This window comes from Pipra filicauda, unplaced genomic scaffold, assembly GCF_003945595.2.
Source record: "Pipra filicauda isolate LSUMZ 115617 unplaced genomic scaffold, ASM394559v2 scaffold56_size3634133_pilon, whole genome shotgun sequence".
NCBI classification, from domain to species: domain Eukaryota; kingdom Metazoa; phylum Chordata; class Aves; order Passeriformes; family Pipridae; genus Pipra; species Pipra filicauda.
Genome location: NW_024104720.1, coordinates 878,339 through 897,079, shown reverse-complemented (window position 1 = coordinate 897,079; position 18,741 = coordinate 878,339). Strand labels below are relative to the sequence as shown.

Genomic DNA, 18,741 nt, shown 5'->3' with positions numbered 1-18,741 from the left:
AAGTGACAGGTAGTGGGGGAGCTGCTGCACTGTGCTGATTGGATCAAAATATGGATGTGCCCTGAAGTGCTGTCAGCCTACGACCTCTGTCTGAAAGGCAACATTCATACTGCAGCCGTAGCTGTGCAATACCAGATGCTAATTTAGATATTAGTAAGAACTTAAAGCCTTATTTTGTTACATACTTTTAATCTTGTATTTAAAAATGTACATTTTCATTACTATCTGCGTGTTCCATGTTGAAGAACTTTTAAAATGAAAAATTATGAAGACATCACAGGTATTTTGCATTGTAGCAGCTTCTTGAGTAACCTTTAGACAAATTTAGAGCTGTCTCTACAGTTTCTTGGAATGTCAGCTCTGCCTGGTATGTCTAGAATTATTAGATGTAATGGAAATGCATGTGCTTTCACTGAAATTTTTATTTGACGAGGTTTGTCATGAGAGAAACACTTGCTCTAGGGTAACTGTAACAGGGTTGTTTGCAACCAGGACCATACTCATGAAATACTATACTTGCTTAAAACAAGAACAGTAGATCATAATTAATCTTTTGTCCATTTTTAGTAGAGGAAGTTGGACTTCAACTTGTATGTTTTCTCTTTTCTCCACGCTTTCTTTTCTACATCCTCACTCTCCCAATCCTGTGGTTCTCTCCTTCCACTCTCATACTGCTATTTTCACATCTTTGTGCACCTTCCTTCCAAGTTCTCTATATTCCATCCTTACTCGTACATCAACACGTGAATCAGGAAAGTCCTTATTCTACAGTCTTTGTGGAACTGGCTGCATAACATAATATACTCAGACAGATACTGCAGTCTAATATTGCACGATAAAGCAGTCAGTTCCACAGTAGTCACAGGATGTAGTGGAACATTTGCTTTACGTAGTTTATAGCTGAGACTGAGCAGCTGCTCTACCACAAAGGAACGGGTGTTTCTAGGAGAGTTCGCCAAAGGTGCAGAGAGGGGGTAGCTTGTCATAATCCAGAATATAGACTGCTTTTTTTAGTTCGGGCATAGGAAAGGAAGAATAACTTGAAGTTTCTCCCTTTAAATTTCAGTTTGTTGAATTTTTATGTGGTATCTTGTCTCCAGTGTGAAAAACAATAAAGAACTGCCTTGACTCTTTTCACTTCTGAAGACTTTTAATGGATTTGAAAGGTCACTTTGAGATTAGCAAGTGTATGTCTAACCTGAAAAAACCCTGATGTTAATCTCTGTTTTAAACCATATTGTAGTGACTTCACAGGATAGCTTCAGTAATCAGTAATTTATAAGCTATATGATAATTTTTGCTGAATGTTTTTAAAAAATGCTGATTTTACATGCTTTAATGTATTGTGAGTAAGAGCTTGATACAACTTGGATATATTTAGTTCTTTGTTTTATATACAACTAATAAAAATCTCCAAAGTTAGAGAAAGTTGCTACAGCTAGTATAAAACTACGTATTAACTAATTTCTAACTTTTTTGTTTACTTTTATTGAATTCTGTTGCCTTTTTTTTTAGTGCACAGAGCCATTGAAACACCTGTCTTGGCAACTGTGGTTTTAGACTTTGAAAGTTATGCATCTGCAATTGAACTTTGAAATTGAGAGTTACAACACGGATATAATGTGCATATTAATTTCAGACACTTGTTACTGTCATATTAAATTTAAAAACACATTTTTCCTAAATCTGGAAGCTGAATCCTGTAATACTGTCAGTCTTGATACTGGGAGAAATGAGGACAGTGTTTTCTGAGGGCTGACAACAGGTTTACTCATTTTGAATGAAGCATGATTATTAATTTACACTTGATTTCCATCCGTTGAGTTATTAATACTTAAATAGTAACAAAATATATGCATTTTAAACTACACTATTTAGAAGTTCCTGTAAATAGTAGTATTCCTAGGTTAATAATAACATTTTCTGTTTAGCATCTTGATGATCTGCAGTATTTTCCCTTATCTTGCAGGTTCTTGCAACAATGGAACAACTAGAAAAAGTCAGTAGTTTCCAGGAGTTTGTACAAATATTCAGCCAGTTTGGAAATGAAATGGTAGAGTTTGCCCATTTAACTGGAGATCGTCAAAATGTAAGTATTAATAAAAGGTTGTGAGGGATGTTGCACGGTGTAATTTTCATCTTATTATCTGAAAGATTTGAGTTCCTCTGGCATGATTAATGAAACGAAAAACAATTGCTGGTGCCCTGTCTCTGGAACCTAACCTGTCCTTGCTCCACCCAAAGTACATCTTTTGATTTTAAAGCTCAACCTGAGAAATATCACTGCATTATTTGATCTGCATATCTTCCAGATACCTGGTTGCATGTTATTTGTGGTGTCCTTTGGTTTCAATCACTGTCTTTTGACTCTTTTTTGTCTCTTTACATTGGTAGAGAATTTTTCTGTTGTTACTTGACAGAAATATTTGATGTGTGCACACAGTGAAGGGACTTGAAAGCAGAGTAATTATTTTAGAAAACTCCAAACATGAAATCCTTAGATTCTAATAAAGCATCTGCTTGGTGGCTTGTTAGGGTTTGTTTTTCATTATTATTATTGAATATTTTTCTAGGTTTAGGTCAAAACCTTCTTATGTTAGGGCAATGATTTTTTTAGTTCTCACATGCAGCTACTCTATCAAAACCTTTCATTCATGCAGGAAGCTTTTTTCCCTGCAACTTCCATATAAATAAAGGGTTTGCTATGAGGCTTAAGACTTCTGCTGTGAGCTCAGATTGCTTTCCCTTGGCAATCCAATCCCCTATTCGGAATTGAACCAGGGTTTGGTATAGATATACAGAGTCCCTAATATCCAGCAAATTTCAGAATTCAGTTTGTATGAACAATTGGCCAGCCTCATGTGTTTCCTTTTACTGTTGATGTGTGCTGAGTCTGCTAAGTACATGTGCAGTCTCGAAGAACCATTTCTCGGAAAGCTGCATATAATTAAAGGAAATGAACTCTCTCCTTGGAAATTAACTCTGTTTTTCCCTGAAGTATTGATAGCAGTTGTGCCTTTAAAAGGGAAAGATGCATTACTAGTAAGTGATACTATTTTCAACTGTTTTGGGTTTTCAGTGTTAACTCCTCTTCTGCTTTCCCCTCCTTTCCTACTTGACTCTTTTGGAAAGACTGTTTTATTACCACTTTTTAAATTATGTCTGCTTTCTTGATATACTCAGTTTACAATGTGTAGGCTGATATGTGACATTGCTAGTCCTATTGTGAGGAAATATCCCTCAAAGTACTTTTAAGTATGCTGGAAACTCCTGAGTGCCATCAGAATTATCGGAGTGTAATGTCAGAATTTCAGAAATTAACTGTTTTGTTGTTTGATTGGTTTTTGGTTTTTGTTTGGGTTTTTTTAATGTGGTGATTTTGATCTTAAAAGATTTTCTGTAGTTGCTAAATACGAATTTTATAAAAATGTCAAAACAGATTGCTGCAGTGATTTATCTGTGTGCCTTTTTTTTAATGTAGGCACATTAATGTAAACTGTTCCCTTTTCAGCCAGTCCCATTCAGTTGGCTCAGATAGCACTCAGCTATCTTTGTGAGCAGTGAGAAGATTGTACTTGTAGCTTTCAAAGTTCTTCCTATTGCTAGACATCCTTATATGCTGAGGGATTCATGTCTTGCCCTCTTCCCCTACATCCCAGTGTGGAGTCTAAACTCTTCCGTTTTGATGAACTTTGCTGGGGGGTTAGTTCAGTTTTGCAGGTATATCCATCTCCCTGGACAGTTCTTGATAAGTTTATGTACTCAATGCAGAGCAATACAGAAGAATTGCTTTTTTAGCCTGTCAGGACTTTCTTTATTACTGGTATGTAGCAAATACAACACTCAAGTAGAAAAAAGATTTAGTTTGTATTTCCTTCACTGCAGTACGATGAAAAGCAGATGTTCTCTGCCTCTGCCTTACCCTTTTTCCCATTTCAGAAAATATTTTCAGTCAGGTATTCTTTTCCCATCCTTTTTCTGTTTTATGAATAATGCTATATGATAAAGATAGCAAAATTAGCAACAGTTTACATAACATGCTCTGAGATCTTCCTTCTTTGAAATCTGAATTGAATAGAGCCAAGAATAAATGCATAAATTAAAATCTCTCTGAAAAGCAAGTTCTAGATCATGAGTTAGGCTGAAAATAGCAATTGTCAGACATTGGGAAGCCTTCTCACAGCCCATTCATCTGCTACAAAGTTTCCTTTTTCCAATCTCACAAGCAGTTAGTATTTTAGATACTGTGTATTATTCAGGTCATTTTCTTTCATTTGATGTTTAGGATTTGAAGGATGAGAAGAAAAAGGCTAGAATGGCAGCATCTAGGGCTGTTCTTGAGAAGTGCACCATGATGCTCCTGACTGCTTCAAAGGTGAGTGAGTATGTGCACTCTTACACAACTTGGCTAAATCACGGAGGATGACATCTGGCAGATTAGCCAACTCTCCTCTCTCAGCCCCAGTTTAAACTTCATGCTAAAGAAGGGTGTAAGAGTAAAGAACGGGGAAAGAAAACCTTTATATTCTCAGTAGTGGTGTGAATTCTACTTAACAGCAGTTTAATAGAAAGAATTCATAATATTCTAACACATTCCTTAGACTTGCCTTAATAGGAAGCTTTCATTTCAATATGCATGTGTATTTCAGTACTGCATGTGTACTCTTTCATAATAGTTACTTTACTTTCTTTAAAAAGACTTGTCTGCGGCATCCAGACTGTGAATCTGCTCGTGTTAACAAAGATGGAGTGTTTCATCGGATGAGACTAGCTTTGGAACAGGTAATAGAAATTGTAACTGACTCGCAACCAAATGGAGAAAATGAAATGGCCCCCATCAGCATATATTCTGGCATCAAAGAATTCAAGGTAAGAGTAGAAATTATAAAGTACCTTGTAACTAGGATTTTAGGGAAAAAAAAGTAGTTTTAAATGTAAAATGGTGGAGCTGCATCTCTTCAGCAGTGTTAACTTAAATAACTGTCCCAAAATGTTAGAGAATCTGACAAGAAGGGACTATAATTTCAGTCATTGCCAAAATACACCTCATGACACTTGCCATCTCCTTTTGAATCAGTATGCATTCAGAACTCTAATGTTTTGTTGAGGTGATGCCTTGACATTGAATAAACTGAAGTATCAGGATCTGATCAGACCTTCATTAAAATAGTTGTTGTTCAAGAATTCTTACTTAGTAAAACTGCAGACAAAAATATTCATACAAACATTTAGAAGAGCAAGCTGTCATTCAAAGGAAATGTTCTGAATTGAAATTTATCTTGTAGCTCAGGGGTTTTTTTTCCTCATAAAGGCGTTTTTAAATTTCATACTCTGTTAAGAACAGTTAATGAACACCATGTCTTACTGCTTTTGAGCCTGTCACTTTGATTTAATTTATTTACTTATCTATTTCCCCCTTTAGAATTCAATTGAAATTTTTGCAGTGTGCCTCAAAGTATTCAATTTGCTACATATGAAGTTTTAAAAAACTACTCAAAATAGATGACATGGATGTGCAAAGATCAAAGAAAATTGGAATGCACATTTAATTTCTGAAACTTACTAAACTTAGAAACTTTTTATTGACAGCAGTAGAACAGTGATTTATTTGCTGTTACTCTTGGTAAGTGGCCAGTAATTTGCTGATGGCATTATCACTTTAAAGAAATCATCCCAAACCTCAAACTGGAGGTCTGGGCACAAGCAGATTGTTGGATTACTTTGAAAATAAGTGAATAACTAAAGAAAGCATTGAGGAGAAAAATAAAATGTAAAATGATGCCTCTGCTTTCTGCATTTGCATGGCAACTGTATAATCACATAAATTCTCAAGGAATTTATATGCTTCTTTTTCAGAATAAGGTGGAGGGTCTTCGTGAGAATCTTTATTTTCTCTCAAAAGAGAACCTTTCAACAATGCTGGAAGTTATCCTGGAACATACAGAAGACTTCACAGACTCTGCCTATACCAGTCATGAGCACAGAGAACACATTTTGGAGCTGTCTAAACAGGCTAAAATGGAACTAGAGCAGCTGGTTTCAGTGTGGATGCAAGCTGTAAGAGCTTTTTAGCAAAGTAAATCTTTTCACCTCTACTTTGGAAAGAAATTTTTGATGCAGTCTTTCTTCTGTTCTGGGAAGAGAGAACTGAGTGTATTCCTCACAGTGAGAGCTGATCAAGGAAGCCACAGTTTGTTCTGTGCCTTCTGCAACTTCGATATGTTCTGTCCTCCCCTTGCCCCAGTGTCATTGCTTCATTGATTCTTTGATGGCTAAATTAGGCTACTGGTGGCAGTAGACTAATTTTAATGAAGCTGTAATTGGAAACAAGGCAGCGAACTAAAGATCATTGTGCAGTCTTAAAACAGTTAGGTATTCTGTTGGAGTAGTTCAGAGATTTCAGTTGTCTCGATCCCATAGCAGTGACCACAGTTTTATTTCCTGTTTTTAACAGAATATTGAAAACAGTTAAACTATTGGAAAGGGAAACACTCTAAAAAATTGACTTGATTTTTTTTTTATTCTTGTGGAGAGAGGAAGAGACACTAAGACTTACAAGCTATTTTTGTTTGTCCTTTTTTACATGATTTAAATGATGGAGTTTTTCTTTTTAGAGAAGAACCATGTTAAGCCTCTCTCTTGTCATTTGTCTTACTTATTCCTTGAAAATGATAGAAGATACATGCAAAAGAGAGAGGAAAAGCAGAGATGGAAAATGCAGTTTCTGGTTTTGATGTTGATTTGCTTTCAGTCTTGCTTCTGGGAAACATATCACAAAATCTTACCAACATTATGAAATATGGCAGATGTGTACTAGTATAGGATACTTACTTAATTGAGTGTATTACTTATGAGAAAGCATTTTTGTTCCTTTTTATCTCTTTGAATCAGATACTGCAGTCAGGTGTTCTTAACACAGTAGTGCAGGTTGAAGGGCATATAAATCTTACTGATATAACAGAATATTGTTATGACAAACGACACAGATAGAATATTAGTTGCATAGACACCTTTAACTATAGAAACTAAACCTGTGTTTAGCTTGGTGTTGGTTCTTAGCCCTGGTAGGCAGCTGTGTAAACACTGCTCAGCAATAACTAACACATCCCCATGTTGTCAGCACTGTTTTTATCACAAATCCAAAGCAGCACCATGCCAGATTTATGAAGAAAATCAATTTTCTCCCAGCCAAAACTAGGACACTTGGGTATTTCTAAGCTCTATTACTGGTGGAAAATGATCACCTCTAAATAATTTACATGCTATATTTCAAGTGATAGAAATGAGAGCCTTGTACCAGATTATGCATATATATGATCCATGAAGATACTTGGGCATGCACATGTGTGTTTATGGTTTAAGTATTTTTATTGATAAATAACCCAGCCTAGCTGTGACTAAAGACACAGTAGCAGATAAAATAGCATCAGCTCACTGAAATGGCTATTTAGTTTCAGCTCAATAGCTTCATTGGAGGGTGAATATTTTCTCAAGGACTCCTGAGAGTCTCTTTTTATAATTCAATATAGAACATTTGGTATAACATTTTAGGTATCACTTCATTTTAAAAGGGTGTTTATATTTAAAAAAAAAAAAAAAGCCTTAAACTCTTGTTTTACTCTAGGCTGGTTAGACAGAAGATTTTAGGAACTTGGCAAGCTTAAGGAAATCCTTTTCCTGAAGAAAAGCTCAGTGAGACTTAGAAATAAATTGCTGTTGAATGGAAGTAGTCAATTAGATTGAACCACTATTATTTTTAGTTTTAATTTTGTGATGAATGTTTCTATAAAAGAATTTTAGGATATACACAGGATGTGCAAAGGAGTACATTTCATCTGGAAGGAAAAGGCCATCTTCTAAAGCTCCTTGAACTAATGACACATGACACGAAGGTGGGTTTTGCTGGGGTTTTTGTCTAATGTCTTGTTCGTTGCTTTCTTTGGCTTGTAGCAAAACCAGAAGACAAAGGATCTCATGGAAGACTTGGAAGTAGCCATTCTAAAAACATGCCAGTGCATGAATGAACTTAAAAGAGAGGTAAGTGTAGCTTAGGCAAGATAGAGTTTGGATTTTTTACTTGTTATATGTGAAGTTGTAAAATGGTATCCTGCACCCAAAAAGGCTAATATCTATTTATAGAAAAGAGTAGCTACATCAGAATTACATCAGGGAGCTATTATCTTCTCTGTCCTTACTGATTAGAAATCCGTTGGATACATGGGCTCATTGCTAACTGACAAAAAAGAAGCGTTTGGAAGTAAGTACTATGCATATAATCATTGCTTTAAATGTAAAGGCAAAGTTTCCTTGGGGATTTGTGTGTCACCGTTTTAAATACTTTTTCTTTTAGTGTGCACCTAAATCAATAAATTAAATTTGCAGTTTGTTTGTACTTAAACTGTTCTATTGATTTCTATAGCAGAAATGTGTTATGTCAGTGCCTTATGGGGTTTTTTCTCTACTGTTGGCAGCTGCGTATGTGACTGTTGCAAATCATGTTTCTTTTCCTAAATGCAAACATGCTGGGGGGCAGCTTACATATACACATAGAATAGCTGCCTTGGTACTTGGGATGGACTGCATTTGCTGATCAGGGTCTTCCCCCTTTCTGGTAAGGAATAGCATTGCTGCCTTATCTGTTACACAGATTTGAGTCAAATACAGAATTACTGGTTTCTGGCAGCTTCCTGAATATTTGCAGATCATTCAGATATCTTTTCAACTGCTTCAAATTACTGTTCTTTTAAACAGATGGAGAAATGAAGAGTAAGAACAGTGAGGGTTTCAACACAGAGCAGTGCGAAGATCTTAGGGAAGCATGGTGAACTTATTAGGCTGAGCTGTCAGCTGCTGTAACTGGAAAACCTCAACTGCTCAAAAAATCATGCTCCTTTTTTTTTAATATAGATGAAATGAGAAATTTTGTCTTCTGGATTACAGTTCCTGCAGCTGTCCTGAAGATTTAAACAGTGCTTTGAATCCATTTCAGTTTCAGTAAAGTGCTTTGCACTTCTGCTGTTAGGCAGCATGTTGGGCTCCCAGAAAGTGGAGGGTACATAATTTGTGCTCTTTGATTAACAGTTTGTAATGTGGTCACCATTATGTAGGAAGTCAGTCACAGAGCTTTTCCAAAGTGGCATTCAGCTGCTTTAACTGTAAGATTATCATTTTTGAGTAACATCATTCCTGGGTGCTGAATGGGGTAAAAGGGATGATTCCCAGTCAAATTAGTATGCAGCTGTGTAATTTCATAGATCGTAAAGCCACAGGTGGCTGGAATATGGTATGTGGAAGAAATCATTAATATCTTGTATTTTCTTGCAGCTCTGTAAATGTAAATGTTAACACATCATCCTGCCCACAGGTTTATATTTATGAAAATGTCATGCAGCAAAGACTACACATGTACCACGCTTAAGTTAAAGAACTTTGTCAGGTGACAAAAATAGAAAATTATCTTCTGTAAACCAGCTAACAAAGGTGGCATAAAATACAAAATGGTAGGTTACCTCTGCCCTGTGATGTAGCTCTGTATTAAAAGCAATGCAGGTGAAAACATAGCATGCTGTTTTAGGAATTGTGGAGCAAATTGAGTGGGTGTGGATTTCTAAACCCACAAATCCTAAGTCCTCTGTTATTTGCTTTGTTGACTTATAGAGTCGAAAAGCTTGCTTTAGTAAGAGCCATTTTAAAATGCACAGGATTGATGCTGTGCTTAGAAGTAAGTTTAGAGTATTATGTCACTTTTGTTGTTCTCTCTGTAGTGATTGAATTGATCCCAAAGTAGCCATGCTTCTTTACATGGCTGAGGAGGACTGTCCTGTCAGTCTGACTTGGGGTGCTGCAGTGTATCAGTCAGCAACCAGGATCTCACTGGTAAAATGAAAGTATGACTCTAATTAAAAAGCTTTTGAGAGCCTGAGTGGCTAAGAACACAGACAGCCTTGTTAAAAGTAGTTCTTTCCCGTCTCTGTCTCTTTATGGAAGAAACGAAAGTTACATTCATTCCTTGAGATGATTTTCCTGCTAATGATCAGAGACAGCATTAACTAGAAGTATATTTCTATCTTAGATCATGATGAAAAGAATCTCTAATGAAAAGGTAATCTCTGTGTAGCCTATATATAAATGAGAATTGCCAGTTCCCACTTCAACATTACAAGCCTTTCACATATCCTTTCTTCAGAGCTGACTTCGTTTCTGAGATTAGTGGTTTGTGCTAATTTTTAATGCCATGCAGGCAACGTTATATAAATAGTTTATAGCAGGTTGTCACAGCTGTTTTCTTTCCTCTCTAAAAACAGTTGCAGCAGGTTTTGAGGCAGTAATTCAGCTGTCTTTTGTGAAATTAAAAAACAAATGCAGAGAAGGTTAATTCTGGGTACACTGTACTGCCAAGGGAAAGGGGTAAAAATAAATGGAGTCTAATGAAATAAAAAACCCAGCATATCATTACAGTAAACATTCCCTTCTCTACAGCATCAGTTTCAAGCTCATTGCATTCGTAAGAGGTTGAAAAATACTTTCCTTGATCAGCCAAGTTGTTCTATATTCAGCGTAGTCTAGCAAAGTGAGTGCAATATTACAAGACTCATAATAGTCTTATGAGCATAAGAGTACTCTTCTCTTTCTAAAGAGGTTGCTGTTTTGGTTTTACCTCTGTTCTTAAGGGCACAGGTAAACCTCCTGACTGGTTACTAGAACTAACAGTAGCTGTCATTGATAGCTGTTGTCAAGCAGAGTCCTTCACAGCACAATTTCAGCACATCTGTGAGTCTGAAAGTGTGTCTGGATTTAGGGATGTGTTTAAAGGAGAACCTTCTCCTTTCTTCTTGGTAGTGTGAGTGTTTGAGACTTCTCCAAGACCCATCTCCTTGTAGAAAAGGTGGTTTTTACTTTCCTAAGGCTGTGTCACAAGCTATATAACTGTCAAGCTTTTCTTTGCACCACTGATAATTCTAATTTCTAATGTATTATAAATTCATATGTTGTGTGGCTTCAGTCTGATTCACATAGTTTAATGTGTGTTCTTTATGAAAAGTACAGTGGACATTGTTCCTTGCTTATGCTGAACTTGGTGACCCACAGATTCATGCACCTGGTTTTTCCCTATCTGTAACATAATCAGAAAGCAACAGTGTGGTAACTTCATGTCCTCATTTTACCCAGCTGCTGTTTTGTTTCCCTCCATATTTGATTGTGGGGTTGTTGGTTTTGGTTATTTTTGTTGTTGTTGTTTTTGGGGGGGTTTTATTGTTTTGCAGTGATTTGTTGTTTTTTTTTTAGTGCTGTGCATTTTACCTTTGTACTTTGAATAGTAATAGAAGAAATAAAACCCAAGATAATAAACAAGCTGTATATGAGCTTTCATAGCAGTAAAATTTTGCTTCTTGGAAAAATCAGTATGTCTTTTGTTTGACTTCGTACTGAATTAAATTTTTTTCCTTCCATGGTTTATCTCTCCTTTTAATGCTACTCAAGGTCCACAGTGCAGCAACATCTTTGGCAGCAGATCTTCTAAAATACCATACAGATCATATGGTTCTCAAAGCATTAAAAATCACAGGAGTAGAAGGAAATCTTGAAGCTGTAGCAGAATATACTTGCAAGCTATCAGAGCAGAAAGAACAACTTGTTGAGGTGAGTTCACATTGTGTAAGACTTAGAAAATGAGTGGTTGGATTTGCATCAATCTGTTCTTTAAGAAGGCTTTGGTCTGTGTTGGTGGTTTTTTTTTTTTTATTTTGTTTTCCTGGTATGTTGTTGAATTTTGTATTGTTCTTGGTAGGGTCTGAACCAGAGGTGTCACTGTGGCATACAGGTGTTGTAGAAAGCATATAGAGTTGTACCCAATTCTCCTCCTGGATCTAGACTCAATCTGTATGTATATGTTGAGTCTAAAATATTAACAAAAAAATGGGTTTCTAGATCTAAGAAGAGATGATAACCCTTTTCTTTCAAGCAGGAGGCATCTAGCAATAGCTGAATCCAAATATACAATAATGCTGGAAATTATATGGTGAAGTTTCTTAATTCAGTGAATTTGACCATTTTGAAGGTCTTGTGTCAGTCAAGAAAACCACTGAAAATCTTTCTCCTTCATGAAAAGCAGTTTGTATGTTCCATGGACTGATGCATTTATGGTTTTGTATGGTAGTATTCACACGTATGAATAAAGAGGACTTCTGAGTACTGAGACATCGTGGTTTATAGGAGTGGCTGTGGAGAGGATGTCTGCCACCTGTACCTTGTTGCTGTGAGCTAAGGTACCTGTACAAGTAGGAGACATACAAAGATAGATCACTTTGATCTGAAATATGGGTCATGAAAGCCAGCAGCTGTACTTGCATGGTATCTAATAGTAATTTCTAAAAAAATACAGTATACAGGGCTTGAGGAAGTATAAATAAGCAAAAGCAATACCATTGAACTTCCAGGACTAGCAGATCAATACTGTGAATTTTTGATTTCAGTTTTAATGTTCCCTTTATCTGTGACTATTTAGCATTCCACTGAGACACTGATTTTTTTTTTTCAGTCATAACCATGAGGTTTAGTGTTTGCATGTGAGCATTTCTGATGGACAGTGCAGTAGGTTTCATAAGTGATATCTCTGTCTTAGAAAATCCTTTTGATCTGAAAAATTCCATGTTCCTTCTTGAGCAAAAGTTCACTCTTAGTCTTAATGAAGAAGAAAAAAAAAAAAAGTATGTTAGCTTACTGTGAAAGGAAACAGTATTACTTCCCTAAACTAATTTGATGCTGATTTGCTCAAATATAATTCAATCCCCTGGATGATGAAAGCCTACATTTTCCACATCATTGCTAATTGCTGAATAAGCCTGCTCTGGTGACATTATTTAGGCTACAGTATTTCCAAGTTCTATACATGTGTGATTGCTTTCAGTTTTATCCTGTCATAAATATGTAAAATTGGTTTTGTTTCATTTTAATTTATTTATTAAGAATTGTGCTTCTCTTGGTGGTTTTCTACACCTTCCAAGTCAGAATTTTTATTGTAAATGCTCCATGAGAAACACCCAGCTGTGTGGTTCCCTGTAAGTTTCTGGACTGTCAGAAGTTTTTGTTTGTGTGGGTTTTTGCATGTACACCTTTTCTCACTACTAATGAAGGCATATTTTTTACCATTCTTTTCATATTTAAAAAAAAAATTTAGATGTGTCGCTTATTGAGGCATGTTTCTGGAACTGAGCCCCTTGAGATTACTTGCATACATGCAGAAGACACCTTTCAGGTCACTGGCCCACAGGTATGTTTAGCTTTCAAATTGACCACTTCTACTAAACATAATACATCAATAAAAATTACTTGTGTGAATTTTTTTGAAATATAATGTTGAACTGTTCAAAGCAGTTCTAAGAAGGAATTACACTTTAATGCTGGGTAGCAGCTAAAAGAACACACAAGGAAAATCACCAAGCCTGCAAATGTCAGATGACTACACTACAAAGACATAATAGTAGCAGTTTAATTTTGTGTTTTGCCTGTGGAGGCATTTGTGAATTCATGTGGAACACTATGTTTCTAACCCTAACCCTAACCCTAACCCTTGCAACCCTTAGGACTTGCAACAGCAAATGCTTTGTTCTCTGTCCAGATAATTTCTGCTGCAGAAACGCTGGCATTACACCCATCTAGCAAGATTGCAAAAGAAAACCTTGAGGTGTTCTGCGAGGCATGGGAGTCTCAACTGAGTGACATGTCTTTATTATTGAGAGAAATTAATGATGTGTTTGAAGGAAGACGAGGTAAGAATGCTGTATGGAAATAGAAAAATGTAGTTTTCAAAACACATAATCTAAGAATTTTAAGTGTAATTTAGGAAATACTGTTTTCTTAAGAGAAGAGTGCAAGAAACAGTTCCACATCCTGTGGGATCTAGGTTATATTGGTTTTGTATAGATATTGAATCAGGCTACTTACTGGATTTTCTCAAATAAAAGCAGCCAAAAATTTAAAGGTCTAGTTTTGTGTATGATTAGGTATGTTTAACTTTCTGCACTGTAGTTAGTTCTAGCAAAATCAGATGGAACTGTTGAAAGGACACAAGTGCATTAGACACAGCTCTTTGCCACCAGTGTCCAGATATTAGGTGTGTAGGGCTTTCATCCCACCTTTTGGTTTGTCTAAGACATATCAGCTCATGAGAGTCAAGATACAACTTAAATTGTGTGACATGTTTAATTAATTTCCTGTATTTTAGCACAATACATATATCCATATATATTGTATACTGTCAGCTTGCCTTGTATTCACTTCATAAAGTAGTGAATGTAGTTATTTGATTTTTAAACTGCTCTCCTTCCTCCTGGATGGAATCTCTGACGACTCTGCACAATCTTGGGATATTTGCTCTGGTTGGTAAGTTTATTGGTATTTGTACAACATGTAGAAGAAAATCTTGGAATCTTAAGGAGAAAATTCTGTGTTTACTTTTAGCACAGGGTACTTTACCTTTAAAATGGAAGGCGTTTTGGTTTTCATTTTTGTCCAACATAATTTTTTCCAGATTATGTCTTTAGTGTAGTCTGTCATACTTCTTGCAGCTATGTGTTTGTTTCAGTCTTAAAGGTATAATTGCATACAGGTAGAATGTAATATATAATAATACTGAATGTCTTGTATTTTTAAGAGAATTGCTCAGGTTTTAAAATTTAGAGTTAGTTAAATACAGGGACTTAATTTTTTGTATCTAAGATACAGAAAAAGTAAATCCTTATTCAGGTTAGATGACACTTTATCAGTGATACAATACTTCATCTTGCTATTAACGTGAGACCTATTAACATGAGACCTTTTTCCATTTTTGGAGCTTATTTTGTCAGTTTAACTTTCTGTACTTGATTTTTTGTGTAAGCAGTTCTTTTCTGCCGGCATTGTGAGCACAGTAGCAACCAGCCACAGGGTGTAATATTTTAAATTGTTGCTGCTGGTTGCTAAATGAGTGTGTGCCTGAGCCTCAAGACTTGTAGAAGGGAAACATATGTTGAAATTCTAGGTGGGTTTACAATACTTGTGTGTAGCACAGGTTATTGGGAATTTGAGACTTTTGAGAAATACATGATTGTTATCCTACTTGTTCTTCCACCTTGGTCTGGAATGCCACATAAATATGTGTAGCACTCAGAGATTCTCTTTATGGGCCTTTTAACATTCAGCAGGTTTTGGTTTGTTTTGGGAGCCAGGGACATACTCACTTTCTTTAAACATAACATTTTATAAAATGAAACTTAAATAATGGTATTGCTCTATTATTAATGTGTTAGGATAAATTTGGAATTTCTAGGGCTGATAATGCAGTATCTGATTTTTTCATACAGTGGTCTAGCAGGGTTGAATGGTAACCTTTTTATGTATTTATATCTATCTGTGCGTGTGTGCATACATATATATCTTGCTATATTTAAAAATAATAGGATGAGAATCATGCAGCCACAGCAAAGCATATACTTGGCTCTCCAAACAAATTGTTCTTGATGTGAGGTGCCCAGCTTCCTCTGTAGTTAGTAACTTTCTCTTGGGGCTGCTGATGGCAGATAACACATTTCCCATAAATGGCACTTTCCACTTTCTTTAAAGCATCACTTCACAAGGGCAACCCAATGTCATTGCTTGAAGGAGAGAAAAGAAAATGGATAGGTGTTGGAGGCTATCTCATGCGTAGACCTAGGTGAAGACTACCTTCTCCTGTTTGGCATAGCCAGATGAGTCTGTTTTTATTAGCATCTCTCATTTCCTTAGTCTTTCAGCATAAAGTGTTCTGATACCACCACTGGTAAGATACTAAGCGTAGCTTATGTTCTCTATACGGCCTCAGGTACATTAGGCCTTGCATTGCCAAAACAATGCTTAAGAGATCATGTCTCCATTTTCCTTGTCTTTTGGACCAGCCTAGTAGGGACCTTCTCTCTGAATCTGACTTGTTTCATATTAGCCATCAGTTATCTCCTTAGAAGTAATTTGGTCTCCTATATCCACCCATCTTTTACAAAGTTTTCCTTTGTATTGTGAGCTAATCTGGTTTTGTTTGCTTGTTTTCTCTTGTTGGACTTCAGATTGACCCTTGTCAGTAAAAAAAAAAGTGGGGAGGAACCCCCTTCTCCCCTAGTAGTCCCACCTTTTTGCTACCGGAAAATACCCTAAAGTTACCTTGACACTTTGGACATCTCCTAGAAAATACAACTGGTGACCCAGTAAATAAATGACACTAAAATATTTGTTTGCTAAGAGAGTATAAGAGTGACATTCACAAAACTTTTGCCTCTGAACACAGTGAAGTTTCACTATTTCATAAGACTTTATTCTTCTCGTAATTCATGATACTTGTCTTAATGTTGAGGTTGCTAAAAGTGTCTTTATTTTACAGACTAAAATATATCAAGTGCTTTATTCCTAGTAAAATTGTGATTGTGTGTAACAAAATATGGAATTACAGTAAGAGGTATATATTTTTTTTCTCCTCAGCTTAAAAACCTGTATTTTTGTACTACCAACTGAAATGTTTGGCTTTGTTAGAGAGTTCAGAATACAGCTTGAGATGCAAAAATTGAATGGTGACTAAATGTGCTGGACACAAAAAATAAAATAAGCATTTTTCGGATTATACTAGATTCACATTGTTTATACTAATTTCTTTATTTTTACAAGCAATTGCATAGCTCCTTATCCAGTTTTTTTTCATAACAGCAAATGAGGTATTTCTCATACTAAGGTTCAAAACTCACTTGGATAGAGGGCTGTATTTAGCTTGAAAGTGAAGCAGTATTTTACTCAATTTTAATATAATCACACCAGATCATGCCTGAATTTAAATGGGCTTGTTTTAGGGAGCAGGGCGCACAGGCATGTTGGGGAGGTTGGTGAGACACCACAGCCCAGTAACACTCATCTGTATTTTGAAAATATTTCTGTGCTGTGCAGAACTGTATGGGGAGGTAGAGTTGTCCCTCTTTTACTCAGTCCTAAACCACTTCTTAATCCAGCGGTGAGGCCCATTCTCCTCAATGTCAATGTATCTGGTCTGGGCTGAGGAGAGTGACAGGCTCCTCAGGAGGGAGGCTCCTGCCACCTGGGAGGTTTGGTTCTGCCCAGGCAGGATCATTTTGTTTCTTTAGCTTTGATACGTAACTCTGAAACTCCTGTACTTTGAGATGGATCACTTGACAGAAGTACCTCTCATCGATCCAAGCTGTTGGATGTCAGCCAGTCTCTTTTTTTTCTAACATTTTGGTTTCAACATGCTGGATAAGAATATAAATAATTCTCTGATTGCTCCCTTATAACTTGGTCGGAAGTGAGAGAATGGTTGATGAAGATAATTTACTTTTCTGCTCTCCTCTTTTGTTGTGCCCACTTGATTTGCGAGGAGTTAAATGACCATGACAATTTGGGAGGGCCGTAGTTGATGAATAGGCAATACAGATCAGAATTTCAGAATGAAGAAATTTGAATTCTAGAAGAGTGAAGCAGGCATGCTGCCATCCTCTCAGAGAAGAAATGACATGAAAAGCAGGATTTGGAAGTTGAAATAGATGCACTTTGGAGGGAAAGACATGATTGGAACTAATAGAAAGCATAACATTGGAAGACGAAGAAATAAAAATAAATTATAAGTTAAAAAAAATTAAAAAAGGAAAAACATGTTAGAGAAAATGCATTAGGAAAGCAAAGGCAGACTCAAATAAATAAAAAGATCATAATGTGGCGAAAAGCCTCATATTATTATAGCAAGATCTGACACACAGACTAGGGAAATTAAATACCTGAAAAATTATGTATATGTATTCTGTTAATGAAATGAAAGTTCTGTGATTATACTGATGTAATTAAGTATTTTCTGATTAAGTAGAATTATCTCTGCCTTTAGTTGATCTGCTCTTTTGAAAGTTCCTGTGTCCAGTGGGTCCAGTGAGATGTGGTTTTTGTTTGCATGGTTTTTTGGTTTTTAGGGTTTTTTAAAAATTGTCCCAAGATATAAATAGTAAGATCCTTCTTCTTTCTGAATATAATCAACTAAATGAATATGAGCAACTAAACCTTGCAAAGCCAAATAATGGGAATTACTTCAAGAGCAAGGGCAAGGTTTTTTCTTATTTCTGTTTGCTACATATTTCCATTTGGTTTCTGTAATTCTGAATGTTGACCTTTTGTGTGTGAGAAGTGTGTCTTCTCAGTATGCATTTGTATTCCATTTATTATGTCAAATCTTTTTGTGTTTGAACTTATTTTTTTTAACAAGGCACAAGTTTTGACATAGCTCCAAAGGAGATCTTTTATGCTGCAGCATTTTAAAATTACAAGTTAGCTTTTGTTCTTGGTATGTCTTACATGCTTTCTTACATGCCCTTTAGCTGATGTTTTGATACATGGGATATTGTAAATCACTTCTCATAATTTGTGTCAGTCTTTAGGGAGAAATCTTGCTTGGATACATGTTTGGGCAATTAATATCTGAATAACTCTGCATTCTGAAAAAAAATAGTTAGGCAGCTTGTTCCCTGATAGCTCATTCATCTTTTGCAAAACTGGGTAGGGGAAGAGGTGATATTAGAAAGTAAAGTTACATTTTTCATATTTATCAGGAGGGTGGAGAGACACTAGTCAACGTCCTAAAAGTTGGTTTTTAGGAGTCAGTTGCCTAGACATGGAGCTCACAATCTTTCTGTGGTGTCAGGAGATAAAGGGCATGCTTTCAAAAAATCATGAATGCACAAAGGAACT

General features: G+C 36.0%; 1 protein-coding gene across 1 annotated transcript in view; it reads left to right on the top strand.

The window, feature by feature from the left end:
• The window catches only part of CTNNAL1 (catenin alpha like 1), a 59,511-nt gene that overhangs the window by 29,767 nt on the left and 11,003 nt on the right, over positions 1-18,741 (top strand). The window contains exons 4-11 of the mRNA XM_027740755.2: positions 1,970-2,089; positions 4,286-4,375; positions 4,699-4,869; positions 5,857-6,057; positions 7,951-8,037; positions 11,482-11,640; positions 13,178-13,270; positions 13,619-13,769. Coding sequence (XP_027596556.1) covers positions 1,970-2,089; positions 4,286-4,375; positions 4,699-4,869; positions 5,857-6,057; positions 7,951-8,037; positions 11,482-11,640; positions 13,178-13,270; positions 13,619-13,769 — 1,072 coding nt within the window. The remainder of the gene's footprint in view (positions 1-1,969; positions 2,090-4,285; positions 4,376-4,698; positions 4,870-5,856; positions 6,058-7,950; positions 8,038-11,481; positions 11,641-13,177; positions 13,271-13,618; positions 13,770-18,741) is intronic.